Here is a 17,028-nt window from a genome sequence, read left to right on the forward strand (position 1 = left end):
TTTTCTATCAGCAGGCAGGCTGAAGTTCTCTCCAGGTTGTTGAATGTTCTATATTTAGACAGTTTGATCCTCCTGCCTCACAATAAGTTACAGATCATCTTATCTACAGACACGACTCTAGTTAATGTGCTTCAAATGGAAAATTGTTGGTCGTTTACTCCCAGTTTAGGATAGCTGTGTGTGTGTGTGTGTGTGTGTGTGTGTGTGTGTGTGTGTGTGTGTGTGTGTGTGTGTGTGTGTGTGTGTGTGTGTGTGTGTGTGTGCCAGCAAAACACCACAAGATAATCCATTTTTCAATATTGTTTAGTTTGCTCATAAGATTAGAAGAACTGGAGGAAAACTCAGGAATAGTGTCCGTGGTTTAAAACACACAAACTCACACACACACACACACACACACACACACACACACACACACACACACACACACACACACACACACACACACACACACACACACACACACACACACACACACACACACACACACACACACACACACACACACACACACACACACACACACACACACACACACACACGGTCATGTTTAATGCTGGTTAAACGAGTGAACACAGACGATCGATACATCAGAATATCGTTTCCACTGTTTTGAATCCTGTTTGTTTGTGTGTTTGTTTGTGTGTTTGTTTGTTGTTTGTTTGTTGTTTGTTTGTGTGTTTGTTTGTGTGTTTGTGTGTTTGTTTGTTGTTTGTTTAGCTGAGGTGGTTCAGAATATTTCTTCACTTCTCCTCGGTGTGAACGTCTTCAGGAAAGCATTTTCATTGAAGGTGAACAAATTCAACTTTCTTTATTGTGTATTCAGGATGACCTTCACCCAGGCAGCATAAGAAAATAAAATGCAATATATTGTGATACATATTGAAATGGATGAGATGGAAAGATAAATGTGTGTGTGCACAAGGAAACATCTCTTGGAAAGCCTGCAGTGAACTTACTCAGGTCAAACACTTCTTAAATATGATGGAATATAATGTATTTGATGTGTATTTGTTCAAAAAGAGGAGTACACATTCCTAATGCTTCATTGAGTGGTCCTATAGAACAGCAAGGCACTGCTTTAGTTAGTAAAACACAGAAAAAGTACTATGATATCTGCCAAAAACTTCAGATCTTCTGATCCGAACAGGCGGAGCCACGGCTCTCCTGTAACAACATCCTGCAGTTTGAATTAAAGGAAGAAGCGACACACTCTGGTGGTTTACAAAACATTCAGAGCAAGAACATCAAACTCTTTGTATTAAAACATCATGAATCTTAAACGTTCCTAACAACATACAGAAGATGAAGATTTTGTTAATCAGCCTCATGAAATGAAATAATCAGTCTCATATTTATATTTTAGTAGAAATACATGCACATTTCCTCACGTCGTTCAATTTGTGACACATTTAAAATACCTGATGGTAAAAGTCAGGCGTTCCTCATAAAGTGGACAGTGATGTGTGATGATGCTCAGAATACTGCTGACTCAGCAGACAGGAAGAAAGCAGCAGCATGTGAAATAAAGTGTAAATATTAGAAATGGATGGGCTCTACAGCAAATCTTTATTATTCTGTCTTTCTTCTGATTTGTGTTCATAAATAAACTGGACCTTTATTTGCTGTTTCAGACCAACCGCACACAGAGGAATCAGTTTAACTTATCAACACATGACCAACATCTTCCTCTTCAATTCATAGAAGCGAATGACTCCAACCAGTGAATTTGTAAAAACACACTTAATACATCTCAGTGTAAAAGATAGATAAAGAAAGCGGCGAATGCAGTGCTGGTTGTTTCTGCTCACTTGTTCTTGGCAGCCAGAGGTTTGCGGCTGATCTTCTTAGTCTTGTCGTTGCTCTTTTTGGGAGGTTCTGGGTTGGCCTGCATGTGTCTCCCATACAAACTGAAGACAGAAGACAGAAGACAAACCTTAACGTCACACAGGTGGAAAAGCTGTCCAACAGGACTGCAGATGTACCAGAACGCAGATTCAAACCTTCGTCACGCGACACAGGACTCGTTTACGCCACGTTTCATCGCTCTTATGCTTCGTTTCAGAAAAGTTTTGCGTTCACATGGCAACGTTTTGAAAATGGTGTCATTCTCATGTTGGGCCACTGGCGGGTGCTGTTGGTTGTTTTTGTGATGAAATCACACACGTGCAGCTAAATACATGTCAACTAACAAAACCCAGACTTCAGTCAGAGTGCAGGTCCAACGCTTTCACAATTGGAATATTTCTTAAAAAGTTGTAAACTTATGACATGACCAAAACTGTAATAATATACTGTAATATCCGGGGGGGTTACGAGTACAAAGATGAAAACACACCCTTACAACGAGTACCACAGGCAGACCTATAATCACAGCAATACAAAGGAAATAGTGTGGAGCAGTGTCCCAGGTCTGCCCTCGGCTATAAAGTGTCCCATTACAGTTTTATTGTGGAAATCTGAGTCCCTCTGACCTGCGGCCCCTGGGCTGGACAGTCCCAGGTCCACCCAAACATTGACATAATGTCAAATGTCCTCTTCTCAGGTATGACAAGCTATTTCCCTCACTGCGTGACAGTGGACACTCAGGAAGCCATGGACAGTGTATTCATCTGTCCTTCAAGTTCAACTCAAATCCACAGAGGGAAAATGTCTTCAAGTGTCCTGATTTCTCCGTTCTTCCTTCTTCCCCTGTCATCACTCTGGACTGGGAATTCAATGATGCCAATCCACTGGGAGTTGGTGGGAGCAGCCAGGATCCAGACATTTGACAGGTTGTAGCCATGCCGGCTTCGTTGTTGCCAACTGAAATATCTTAACGTGTACTTAACGTGTACTTGAGGGAGCTGAAATGTCTTAATGTGTACTTAACGTGTACTTGAGGGAGCTGAAATGTCTTAACGTGTACTTAACGTGTACTTGAGGGAGCTGAAATGTCTTAACGTGTACTTAATGTGTACTTGAGGGAGCTGAAATGTCTTAACGTGTACTTAACGTGTACTTGAGGGAGCTGAAATGTCTTAACGTGTACTTAACGTGTACTTGAGGGAGCTGAAATGTCTTAACGTGTACTTAACGTGTACTTGAGGGAGCTGAAATGTCTTAACGTGTACTTAACGTGTACTTGAGGGAGCTGAAATGTCTTAACGTGTACTTAATGTGTACTTGAGGGAGCTGAAATGTCTTAACGTGTACTTAATGTGTACTTGAGGGAGCTGAAATGTCTTAACGTGTACTTGAGGGAGCTGAAATGTCTTAACGTGTACTTAACGTGTACTTGAGGGAGCTGAAATGTCTTAACGTGTACTTAATGTGTACTTGAGGGAGCTGAAATGTCTTAACGTGTACTTAACGTGTACTTGAGGGAGCTGAAATGTCTTAACGTGTACTTAACGTGTACTTGAGGGAGCTGAAATGTCTTAACGTGTACTTAATGTGTACTTGAGGGAGCTGAAATGTCTAAACGTGTACTTGAGGGAGCTGAAATGTCTTAACGTGTACTTGAGGGAGCTGAAATGTCTAAACGTGTACTTGAGGGAGCTGAAATGTCTTAACGTGTACTTGAGGGAGCTGAAATGTCTAAACGTGTACTTGAGGGAGCTGAAATGTCTTAACGTGTACTTGAGGGAGCTGAAATGTCTTAACGTGTACTTAACGTGTACTTGAGGTGCTGAAATGTCTTAACGTGTACTTAACGTGTACTTGAGGGAGCTGAAATGTCTTAACGTGTACTTAATGTGTACTTGAGGAGCTGAAATGTCTTAATGTGTACTTAACGTGTACTTAACGTGTACTTGAGGAGCTGAAATATCTTAACGTGTACTTAACGTGTACTTAACGTGTACTTGAGGCAGCTGAAATGTCTTAACGTGTACTTGAGGGAGCTGAAATGTCTTAACGTGTACTTAACGTGTACTTGAGGGAGCTGAAATGTCTTAACGTGTACTTGAGGAGCTGAAATGTCTTAACGTGTACTTAACGTGTACTTGAGGGAGCTGAAATGTCTAAACGTGTACTTAACGTGTACTTGAGCGAGCTGAAATGTCTTAACGTGTACTTAACGTGTACTTGAGGGAGCTGAAATGTCTAAACGTGTACTTGAGGGAGCTGAAATATCTTAACGTGTACTTAACGTGTACTTGAGGGAGCTGAAATGTCTTAACGTGTACTTGAGGGAGCTGAAATGTCTTAACGTGTACTTGAGGAGCTGAAATGTCTTAACGTGTACTTAATGTGTACTTGAGGGAGCTGAAATGTCTTAACGTGTACTTAACGTGTACTTAACGTGTACTTGAGGCAGCTGAAATGTCTTAACGTGTACTTGAGGGAGCTGAAATGTCTTAACGTGTACTTAACGTGTACTTGAGGGAGCTGAAATGTCTTAACGTGTACTTGAGGAGCTGAAATGTCTTAACGTGTACTTAACGTGTACTTGAGGGAGCTGAAATGTCTTAACGTGTACTTGAGGGAGCTGAAATGTCTAAACGTGTACTTAACGTGTACTTGAGGGAGCTGAAATATCTTAACGTGTACTTAACGTGTACTTGAGGGAGCTGAAATGTCTTAACGTGTACTTGAGGGAGCTGAAATATCTTAACGTGTACTTAACGTGTACTTGAGGGAGCTGAAATGTCTTAACGTGTACTTGAGGCAGCTGAAATGTCTTAACGTGTACTTAACGTGTACTTGAGGGAGCTGAAATATCTTAACGTGTACTTAACGTGTACTTGAGGGAGCTGAAATGTCTTAACGTGTACTTGAGGGAGCTGAAATACCTTAACGTGTACTTAACGTGTACTTGAGGGAGCTGAAATGTCTTAACGTGTACTTAACGTGTACTTGAGGGAGCTGAAATGTCTTAACGTGTACTTGAGGCAGCTGAAATATCTTAACGTGTACTTAACGTGTACTTGAGGGAGCTGAAATGTCTTAACGTGTACTTAACGTGTACTTGAGGGAGCTGAAATGTCTTAACGTGTACTTAACGTGTACTTGAGGGAGCTGAAATGTCTTAACGTGTACTTAACGTGTACTTGAGGGAGCTGAAATGTCTTAACGTGTACTTAACGTGTACTTGAGGGAGCTGAAATGTCTTAACGTGTACTTAACGTGTACTTGAGGGAGCTGAAATGTCTTAACGTGTACTTAACGTGTACTTGAGGGAGCTGAAATGTCTTAACGTGTACTTAACGTGTACTTGAGGGAGCAAATCATGTCAAATCTATCATCCCACAAGGATTCCTTCAGTCTTCATCCAGCGCTGTAATCTGGTCTAAACATCTGTTTATTAACCCCCTACCAGTTACACACATCTGTACTAGTCTAATACCTTTTCAAAATACTGCAACAATAGTTGAAATGAACCTTTCCTTTGTCGTGGCGATGTGTCTGAGGCGTGCGCTGTGTCTGGCTGCACCGCCCCCTAACCAGGAACCAATCACAGCAGGATACAGATGGACGGAACCTTTCCTTTGTTCCGTCTCATCACTGCTTTGAATGTCTGATGTCCTCGGCTACAAACCTCGTCTTCATACACCAGGCAACACCATTCTCAATAAATTCTCTTTTAGGGCTTTTCCACCAACAAGAACCAGGTTCTAGTTTAGAGCCAGTTCTTAAATGAGCTCCGCCAAAGAACCGGTTCTTTTTCCACCAGAGCCAGTGGGAGCTACGTCACTGCGTCACTCCAGGACGTGGGTCCTCACAGGCTCAGAGCAAGGCAGTAAGAATCGCCTCCTCTGCTCCTTGATACAATTAATAATGGTGCATCTGGCGTGTTCTGCTCGTATCGTATTACCTGCAGCTGACGGAAGCAGGTGAAGCAGGTGAAGCAGGTGAAGGAGGTGAAGCAGGTGAAGCAGGTGAAGGAGGTGAAGGAGGTGAAGCAGGTGAAGCAGGTGAAGCAGGTGAAGGAGGTGAAGCAGGTGAAGGAGGTGAAGCAGGTGAAGGAGGTGAAGCAGGTGAAGGAGGTGAAGGAGGTGAAGCAGGTGAAGCAGGTGAAGGAGGTGAAGCAGGTGAAGCAGGTGAAGCAGGTGAAGGAGGTGAAGCAGGTGAAGGAGGTGAAGGAGGTGAAGCAGGTGAAGCAGGTGAAGGAGGTGAAGCAGGTGAAGCAGGTGAAGCAGGTGAAGGAGGTGAAGGAGGTGAAGCAGGTGAAGCAGGTGAAGGAGGTGAAGCAGGTGAAGCAGGTGAAGGAGAGGAGGTGAAGCAGGTGAAGCAGGTGAAGCAGGTGACGGAGGTGAAGGAGAACGCAGCCCAGGCGGAGCAGCCTGGCTGTGGGCGGGTCAAAGGGAGGGTCGACCTAAAAAACCCTGGTGACGCTACACAGGGTTTGATTTCTGACTCGCTCATTGGAGCAACACACTTTAGAGAGAGAGAGGACAGACTGTCTTCACTTCTGTCCGTCCCTCCAGGTATGGGGACGAGTAGTACTGTAAAACCATTAGAAAGGGACTTTTCTAGGACATGTCCCCTTTAAGGCTTCATTGAATGTTGGTGGAACACAGACCTTCTCTAATCTTCCTTAGAAACCTTGTGTAGGATTGGTATCTATGTACTCCTTAGAATACTCCGCTGGACATCCGTCCCAGCCCAGGGATTTCACAGCTTTCATTAATAGAACTGCTTTTCTTAATGGGCCCTCAGACACTGGTGAGTCCAACTCCTCTGCTCGGTTAGATCCAAGTTTAGGTATGTCAATATTAGAGAAATACCTTTCTTGCTCTTCTTGAATACTACTGCAGGATATTGCTGTTGTGTATAGATTCTTATAATACTGTTGGAACACATAATTGATCTCTTCAGCTGAGGTTACCAATTTGTCATCCTGTCTAATAACTGAAATAGTCTTTGCAAAATCCTTTTCTTTTCCTTTTTGTGCCAATAATTTCCCAGTTTTTTGCCCAATGTGGTAAAATTAGTTTTTTAATCTACACATGAGATCTTCTACCTTTTTATTATAAATGTCATGCAACTGAAATTTTAGTTTGCAAAGTTCCTGATACTGTAATTCAGAGAAAATCTCAGATAGTTTATTTTCCTTGCTATAATTTCACTCTCCAATTTTTTTATTTTAATGAGGCTGTCTTTTGTCTTTTGATAGTACGTGCTATCAATGTCCCTCTGGGACATGCTGGACATTTGCTCCCACACAGTTGCAGTTTCTTCTCTACAGCCAATGTTCAATTCAAAAAAGGTTTTCAAATCTTCTCCTCGCGATGTTTTAAAGGATTTATCCTGTAATAGTGAAGTATTCATTCTCCAGGTGTCCAGGTCTCCAGGTCTCCAGGTCTCCAGGTCTCCAGGTGTGCCTACACACAGAATCCCACTGCTACATGATCAGTAATGGCAGAGTTGTGATGTCACAGCTGATTGTGCTATTTATTAATGGGTTTGTGTGGCAGAGAGGTGATCAAGCCCCTGATGGGAATCAGGTGTGCTGCCTCACCTCTCTGCCCATAGAGGACGAGCCTTCCAGACACTCGGGGGGACAGGCGGAGGACAGGCTGGGTTTTGGTTTATTCAAATAAAAGAAGTATGATTTTGGGAAGCCTCGACTCTGTGGGGGAACCCGGCGGTGGCATTAACAACTACAGCTTGCAATCAAGAAAAAATCCTTTCTGGAATCAGTTTTATGACGACGAGGAAACAAAAGTGTATTCTCTCTTTTGGGCATTAGTAAGCCTCCATACGTCTGGAAGACCCAGATGGACCTTGAACGTGTGACTGGCCTCCCTGTCTTTGGTCATTCTCGTCCAAACATTGCTGGGGTTCTGGTGAAAGATGTGTGTGTCTCTGACCAGGACCTTGTCTCATTTAAAGTCTCCGTCTCAGCTGACAGCAGGACAAGGACAACAGCGCTTATCAGAAAAGGTCCCATTGATGAAAAGACACGGCGTGTCTTCAGCCAGACGTTCTCTAGCATGCAGCTCTGCTGCAGCTTCTATCAAGAACCTTGTAGAGAACTTCAGCTCTAAAGTTAGAACCATCATTGATCCCATAGCGCCAGTCAGAGCTAAAGTAGTGTGTGATAGGAGGACAGCTCCATGGAGGAAGAAGACACTGGTTAAGGCCCAGAAAAGACAATCTAAGCTCCACCTTCATTAGGACATGTCCAAAGAAAGGCTTGGCATGTAGAAGCTAGAATTAGAAAGGGCCAGACAATGGTTCTTCTCTGAGGTTCTCAGCAAACACAGTACTAATGCTGGTACTTGGTTTAGTGTGGAGGACAGACTGAGACAGACAGTCCCTCACCATCAGGACCTCCTGAACTCTTCTCAGATGCATCTTGGAATGATGTCCCTCCTATTGCACCATCAAATGAGCCCGATCAGACTGAGTCAGTGGGTGGAGCTCAGGCATTACGACTGGAACCCCTGAGCCTCCACCCAAAGATGTTCTGTCTAATCTGGCAGATGTTCTCCTGTTAGACTGAGCAGCACTAACCCAGAGATGACAGATCGAACCACTGCTCCATTGTGCAGGACGACTTTATTAATCCCACAGTGAAATTCTTTACAGTTGCTCCGCATGAAATAGAAGAGGATATTAATAGACTAGAGAAGTAAAATATCACATAAAAAAAAAAAAGTGAAATAAGTAAATACAAAAATGCACAAGGGAAATATCATATACAAGGCAAATGGGTAATAAATATATATGCAGAAAAGGGTTGGACAGTAAAAACTATTTACAAAGAGTTGATAACTGTAAACAACCAGCCGGTGCTTCATTTACTATCAAGTATGAGAAAAAAACTGCATGTTGGACAGAGCAGAGTTAAACTAACCAACAAATGAGTGTTGGGCCTGGCCTCCATGCTCACCCCTCTGGACAAAGGAGGGGGGGGGGGGGGTCCACTGGAAAAATTTGCCATTGGTCACGTGACTCCCTCGGAAGCTGCATCCCTGCAGCTCACCACCAGGGGGATCCACTCACTCCGCCACACCCATGGTCTGGAACCCTGAGACCAGCACAAGGAGATTGGCTGAGACGCAGCCTGACCACACCAGGGGTCGGACCATGACGCACCACTATAAACGTCCAACCCGCAAAAATCTAACCGTCTCCAGGACGGACTCCCGTTGATCCAGATGAAGAACTTCGTATGGGGACACAAAGGGTGTGGACTCAAGCAGACTGGGCCGGAACACTTCCAACTTGCAGGACGAGCTGGAGAAGCCGTGGGACGTACTTTTGTTGTCTTTTCTTTGTCTTCAGCGGGACCCACACAGCTGCAAGCCAACTTCCTTCCCCTCCAGCTTCCCCGTGCCTGCTAACCTGAAGCTCGCTTCTGCACCGACACAAGGAGTGCCAGGGTACTCACAGTGCGTTATGTGGACCCCCCTGTCCCCGGGACACTAAAGACCTGCCCGCGGCCGCAAATCAAAGGATTTTCTGGTTCCACCCACCTTCTGACCAGTAAGAGGCGGTTCCGTTGATATCGCTGTGTGTTTATTTGGTGCTTGTGAGACTCTGGGATGCTGACCCCCTCCTCCGTCTCCAAGCAGTTTGTGCCGCGCGTAGCTAGCCATCTATGCAAACCACCGTACGCGCACGAGCGTCCAGGAGCTATCCTGTAGCTAACAGAAGCTGAGACGGTCTGAGCCGCTGACCCAGCTCCTGTTGATAACTGCTGGACTCTGGTGTTAGCAGAACCTCGCCAGAACTCCTCTCTCCTTCTCTTACTCTCTCTCTTTCATTAACACCATTCATACGCGCTGCCGCTCGTCTTATCTTCTCCAGATAAGCTCACACACATAGCCACATTTAGCACCCGAACCGCTAACTTGTGCCGCTAACGACAGATCACCAGAGTTCTAACTGCATGTTCCGACATCCAGTTAGAACTCCGACTCAGAACTGGACTGACGGCGTCGTCCGGTCGTTATGTGACCTCAGAAAGCGTCTCCCTATCGCCACGGCAACGTTGCTCCGCAGAGCGTAACCGGGCCGCCATTTTGGCTGTTTGAAACCGCATCACAGCTGCCATCTTGGATGAGGATCCCAACTCATCCACCAGTGGTTAGAGGTTATTACAGCCATTCACCCCCATCACACACACACACACACACACACACACACACACACACACACACACACACACACACACACACACACACACACACACACACACACACACACACACACACACACACACACACACACACACACACACACACACACACACACACACACACACTTTATATTCCGACATCATATGGTATCACACAAACATATCCTGCCTTTGTCTCATTGCTTGGTTACTTCCATGAAAATACCGTTTCAAGTTTTAAAACTATTTAACATTTAAAAGTCTATTTCAAAGATATTTGTAGCTGTAAGTAAATTGGCAGCAAACAAACTGAGACCAGAACTGTAAGACCGTGCAAGTCTTAAGAAAAGTGATTATTCATTGAGTCAATAAGTGACCAGAGCAGCACACTTGGTGCCGTCATAACAAGCTGAACTGGATAATGGAGCATAATGGAGGCTGGACAGCTGTGATTGATGAGAGGAAGGAAGAAGGATCTATAGGGAAGAAGACAAGTACACAGGGACTGATCAGTCACCGTGTCATGAAGAGAAGATTCTATCAAAGTGAAACGAGAGGACTAACGCAGCCCAACAGATGATGAGAGCGACATTCACACTGCTCATGGAGGGAGGTCAAAGTGCACCAGAATGTTTCTCACTCGGTCACAATTTGTCTTAGTTTCCTAAATTGTGTTAGTTTACTTTAAAATGCTGCGTTTATTATAGGTTCCTATTAAAGATAACTGACAACAGTTTATTATGTTCTGAACCAAAGATTAGTGAACCCAGTACCCCTCTGCCGCTGCTCTCTGTACCGTCCTCAGAAAACTCTTCTCTTCAGGCCCCAGTACAACCAAACTCCTGGAATCCTCTAATTTAACTGATTTATTGTGCAGACATTCATACAAGCATATGTACATTTTATTCTTCAATGCAGCATCAACCTGCTCTCTTCTCCTCTTCATCACTCCAGCCTCCACATCAGTGTAAAATGTGAAACTAGTGAAAGCTTCCTGCAGCCTGACTCTCAGCAGAAATCCATGACAGCGTAAAGACCAACAGCAGACATGTGGTCCCAGAGGCTGCTGAGTGCTGGAGAGGCCAGAACCCCGGAACACACACACACACACACACACACACACACACACACACACACACACACACACACACACACACACACACACACACACACACACACACATACAGTGAGAAAACCATTTCATTAAGCATTTCTACAAGTAAAACCAACCGTTAACATTTCTTGCTACGAATCAAAATAAAGATTTCCCATTTACTAGAAAGGTGTGTGTGTGTGTGTGTGTGTGTGTGTGTGTGTGTGTGTGTGTGTGTGTGTGTGTGTGTGTGTGTGTGTGTGTGTGTGTGTGTGTGTGTGTGGCTCTGCTGATGAACTGTTAAAGCCAATTAAATGCAGAGGAGAGGCGAATAGATTCAGATTCCTGATGACGTCTTTATGGAGTTCTGCTATTCCACACGGCTTAATTAATCACAGAGAAGTTGGGCATTCACCCACGCTTTGGTGCGCAAAGACAAGAAAAGTTAATGCTTGCTCTCCTTTGCCCATATGTGTGGATGTGTGTGAAAAAAGTTCTTTAAAAATATGTGAAAGTGTGTGTGATAAATGTGCAGGAGGCCAAAGGCCATTGATCTGACGGGGCTTCCTCCTGCAGCCACCTCATCTTCAGCAGCTCTGCCAACCAATTTAGTGGTTTCCTGTCCAAGCAGAGACAATAGAGCAGGAGGACGATGGGAGGGGGCTGAGGACGGACTGAGCCTGGGACCAGATAAGAAGAGGAACCTTCCTTGCTATGATCCAGGACAGCCAAAGGCAGAAAAGCTCTTTCATGATCAATATTTAGAAACCTTTGTGCTGTGTCAGCAGTATTACTGTATAACTATTTATATACAGCCAGTAAAATCAGACCCCAAAAAGAATCAACAAAACATCGGCCACGTTGGTTGGCATGTTTATGTTTCTATGTTCAAACCAGTCTCAGGTTTCACATAATAAAAACTATATACTCAATTCTGTATCCAGAAACGTTTGAAATTATAATTATTATTGATGTGGAATTATGAAGAGTAACTCCAGGAATACAAGTGGATTCTGTGAAGACCCTTTCTTTACAAACTCGCACATTTTACAACCAAACAGTCATTTTACACCAAATACATTCCATCAGGAGCCGTCCTGTCTGTTACCTTAGCAACATGTCAGGCAGGAGACACTTTTTACTCAGTGAACTATTAAACTTTCTTCAAGTTAAACGTGTGAGATAAGAAACCCTTTAAATATGGTTTGATTTACAACACAATTTAAGGAAGAAAAAAGTGTTTTAATAACTTTTTGTGAAGGCTACGTATAGAGCAACACCAGACGCTCTGAACTGCTGGAACCTTCCTGCAGTGTTTCCACGGCAACCATTTCAAGTGAAAACACAACATTTTGCTGTGTTGCGTGTCCCTTTACACAACAACAATGTTCAGAGCCACTGAAAACACAACTTTCTGAACTTTCCCCTCCCAAGATGGAACTTTTTGAAAACCTTCTGACTCAGTTTCAGTGTAAAGATGCAACAATGATACTTCCTGGAAACGCTGGAGCTCAAAGAAATACTGCGACTGGGTGTGTACACCACCGCCATGGTGGACAGGCCTTCTGCACATGCTCAGTAGAGACAATCAGAACAACGTTTCTTTCATGGTGTCATGACTCGCTCTCCATTTTCTCCTGGACTAGTAGTAGTTTTATTTTGACAGTCACCAAAATAACAATCCAACTTGGTAGTTTTATTTTGACAGTCACCATAATAACAATCCAACTTGGTAGTTTTTAAAACTAACAACAGCACCAACGTTGTCAGTGTTCCTGCTGTTCCCTGTAAACAGACATTGTTTTCAAATCGTTGCTGTGTAAACATCCAACCTTTCTGAAATGACCGTTTACCTTGTGGCGTTTCAGGACTCCAGTCTACAGTCCAGACCGCACATCACATCAGGTCACCCACTCCTTTAACTAGAAAGAAGAGTCTATACTACAGAGTGAAGGTCCTTTGTTCAGCTGACACTGTGCAGCCCTACAGTAAGTTCCTACACCAGGACGTGTTCATTTACCTTTATCCATCAATGAAGCCAATGTCACAAATCTTTGCTGCAAACATCAATAAAAGTCATAGTGAAGTCTTTTTTTGTCCAGGGACATAAATCGGAGGCCTCATGGTGCCAAAACGCATTTGGGAACCTTTCACACTTGAATAGTCTGGGACTTGGGAGGGAGGGGAGCCGAGAATTTCCCCCCCTTCATTTGGGTTCAGGCGGCGTTCACATTCACTTTTGAGACGGGATCACCTGCCTGGGAAATGTCCCGCAAATACATCAGCTGCTGGTTTGGAGGCGCTGTCACCTGAAACAAACGCTGAAGAGACACATGGCTCATTGATTGGTCCCGCAGCTTTAGCATGTGGTGGCTACACTCGTTAGCTCATGGCTAATGTGTAGCCACAAACAACCGCGCTATATAGCACTATATAGTGCTATATAGTGCTATATAGAACTATATAGCGCGGTTGTATTTGATATAGTGCTATATAGTGCTATATAGCACTATATAGCACTATATAGTGCTTTATAGCACTATATAGCACTATATAGTGCTATATAGAACTATATAGCGCGGTTGTATTTGATATAGTGCTATATAGTGCTATATAGTGCTATATAGTGCTATATAGCACTTCAGACCAGATATCAATAAGTGCCTTTTTTACTAATTCTTCCTCACGACTCCACGTCTGGCCATGAGGGATTTTCCGACTTTTTCTTTCTGCGTCTAATTCTTCTGATTGGCGCGGTTATCGTGGTTTCTTTACGACCCAGAATGCACTGCGTACTACGTCACGTCTTCTCACCTCTCCTGTGAGAAAGATGGTTTGTAAAGGAAAGGAAACCGAGGGTTTCCAGGGGACCAGAGAGCTTCTTTGCTCCGGTTGAGAGCTTGTGGGGTTTTCCCTGAAGAGAAGTGCGGTCCGGACCAAACGGGGGAATGTGCAGACATAGAGGAACCAGTGACCTCCGACAGCTTCAGAAGAGGAACCAGTGACCTCCGACAGCTTCAGAAGAGGAACCAGTGACCTCCGACAGCTTCAGAAGAGGAACCAGTGACCTCCGACAGCTTCAGAAGAGGAACCAGTGACCTCCGACAGCCTCAGAAGAGGAACCAGTGACCTCCGACAGCCTCAGAAGAGGAACCAGTGACCTCCGACAGCCTCAGAAGAGGAACCAGTGACCTCCGACAGCCTCAGAAGAGGAACCAGTGACCTCCGACAGCCTCAGAAGAGGAACCAGTGACCTCCGACAGCCTCAGAAGAGGAACCAGTGACCTCCGACAGCCTCAGAAGAGGAACCAGTGACCTCCGACAGCCTCAGAAGAGGAACCAGTGACCTCCGACAGCCTCAGAAGAGGAACCAGTGACCTCCGACAGCCTCAGAAGAGGAACCAGCAGGTACAAATAGATGAGAACAATACAGCATTTCAATAGCCTGGACAAAATAAACCATCATCACACCATCAGGGACAAAGCAGAGGAAGCAGAAGAGAGTTACATTACTGGTATGATACTTGGTATAGTACTTGGTACCTTTCCTTGAAATTCTGCGAATGAAGATGACAGATGTATGACAGGCAGCTAATCCACTCATTTCCAAATGTTCTGTGATAAATACACTTCCAATTAACCCAGGCAAACCTTTCTGCTGCTGTAGATTATTTGTTTATACATTCATCCAGTTCTCCAGCGTCATTAAAACAGCCTTTCTTTGAAGACTGCATGAGAGGAAGCCACAGTATCATCATCATCATCATCACCATCTCATTTGTTCTTTCATTAGACAGAAAGCAGGCGTGAAGACAGATGTGTGAGGAGGTGAAGGACATTTAGTCAGGTGTGAATGAAGCTGTGAAGATATTAACACCTGTCCAGTGTGTGTGTGTGTGTGTGTGTGTGTGTGTGTGTGTGTGTGTGTGTGTGTGTGTGTGTGTGTGTGTGTGTGTGTGTGTGTGTGTGTGAGACGTTTTCACAGTCTGTCCATACGGTGTCATTCACACACAGTGAGAATATTCAGAAACATATCAAAGTGAAAATTTCCCAGCAGCCAGATGGATTAGAGCTTCAGACGTCACCAGTATGAGAAGAAAGGACCAGTGGTCACTTTATTGGGCCATCAACACTTCTAAACCATATTTAAGAAGACACTTTGTTACTGCATCTTCATAATCTGGTTCACAATGCATCGTGCAATCTTTGTTTATTGTCTTTAAAACCCTTATAATTTGCATATATAACTCATATATCAGTTCTAGTATGAACGAGGGATGTCCCGATCAGATCGGTAGATATCGGATCGGGGCCGATATTAGTGATTTGTGAGTGATCGGGGATCGGCAAATCCAGCCGATCACCCCACCGATTTAAAAAAAGAGATAAGAAAAAAACCGCGGTCCACAACGTCCCTTAATAACGACAACGTCACCTAATAACCACAACGTCCCCTAATAACCACAACGTCCCCTAATAACCACAACGTCCCCTAATAACCACAATGTCACCTAATAACCACAACGTCCCCTAATAACCACAACGTCCCCTAATAACCACAACGTCCCCTAATAACCACTACGTCACCTAATAACCACAACGTCCCCTAATAACCACAATGTCACCTAATAACCACAACGTCCCTTAATAACGACAACGTCACCTAATAACCACAATGTCACCTAATAACCACAATGTCACCTAATAACCACTACGTCACCTAATAACCACAACGTCCCCTAATAACCACAACGTCCCCTAATAACCACAACGTCCCCTAATAACCACAACGTCCCTTAATAACGACAACGTCACCTAATAACCACTACGTCACCTAATAACCACAACGTCCCCTAATAACCACAACGTCCCCTAATAACCACAACGTCCCCTAATAACCACAACGTCACCTAATAACCACAACGTCCCTTAATAACGACAACGTCACCTAATAACCACAATGTCACCTAATAACCACTACGTCACCTAATAACCACAACGTCCCCTAATAACCACAACGTCCCCTAATAACCACAATGTCACCTAATAACCACAACGTCCCTTAATAACGACAACGTCACCTAATAACCACAACGTCCCCTAATAACCACAACGTCCCCTAATAACCACAACGTCCCCTAATAACCACAACGTCCCCTAATAACCACAACGTCACCTAATAACCACAACGTCCCTTAATAACGACAACGTCACCTAATAACCACTACGTCACCTAATAACCACAACGTCCCCTAATAACCACAATGTCACCTAATAACCACAACGTCCCCTAATAACCACAATGTCACCTAATAACCACAACGTCCCTTAATAACGACAACGTCACCTAATAACCACAATGTCACCAAATAACCACTACGTCACCTAATAACCACAACGTCCCCTAATAACCACAACGTCCCCTAATAACCACAATGTCACCTAATAACCACAACGTCCCTTAATAACGACAACGTCACCTAATAACCACAACGTCCCCTAATAACCACAACGTCCCCTAATAACCACAACGTCACCTAATAACCCCTACGTCACCTAATAACCACTACGTCCCCTAATAACCACAACGTCCCCTAATAACCACAACGTCACCTAATAACCACTACGTCCCCTAATAACCACTACGTCCCCTAATAACCACTACGTCCCCTAATAACCACAACGTCACCTAATAACCACTACGTCCCCTAATAACCACTACGTCCCCTAATAACCACTACGTCCCCTAATAACCACAACATCCCCTAATAACCACTACGTCCCCTAATAACCACAACGTCCCCTAATAACCACTACGTCCCCTAATAACCACAACGTCACCTAATAACCACTACGTCCCCTAATAACCACCACGTCACCTAAT

The 17,028-nt window shown here is 44.2% G+C and overlaps 1 protein-coding gene across 1 annotated transcript in view; it reads right to left on the reverse strand.

The window, feature by feature from the left end:
* Positions 1-796: 796 nt before the first annotated feature.
* Positions 797-17,028, reverse strand: part of rsu1 (Ras suppressor protein 1) — a 59,006-nt gene continuing 42,774 nt past the window's right edge. The window contains exon 9 of the mRNA XM_080489373.1: positions 797-1,910. Within this exon, the coding sequence (XP_080345499.1) occupies positions 1,808-1,910 (103 nt within the window). The 3' untranslated portion in view covers positions 797-1,807. The remainder of the gene's footprint in view (positions 1,911-17,028) is intronic.

The sequence above is a fragment of the Lipophrys pholis genome (genome assembly GCF_963383615.2).
Source record: "Lipophrys pholis genome assembly, chromosome: 20".
Classification (NCBI taxonomy): domain Eukaryota; kingdom Metazoa; phylum Chordata; class Actinopteri; order Blenniiformes; family Blenniidae; genus Lipophrys; species Lipophrys pholis.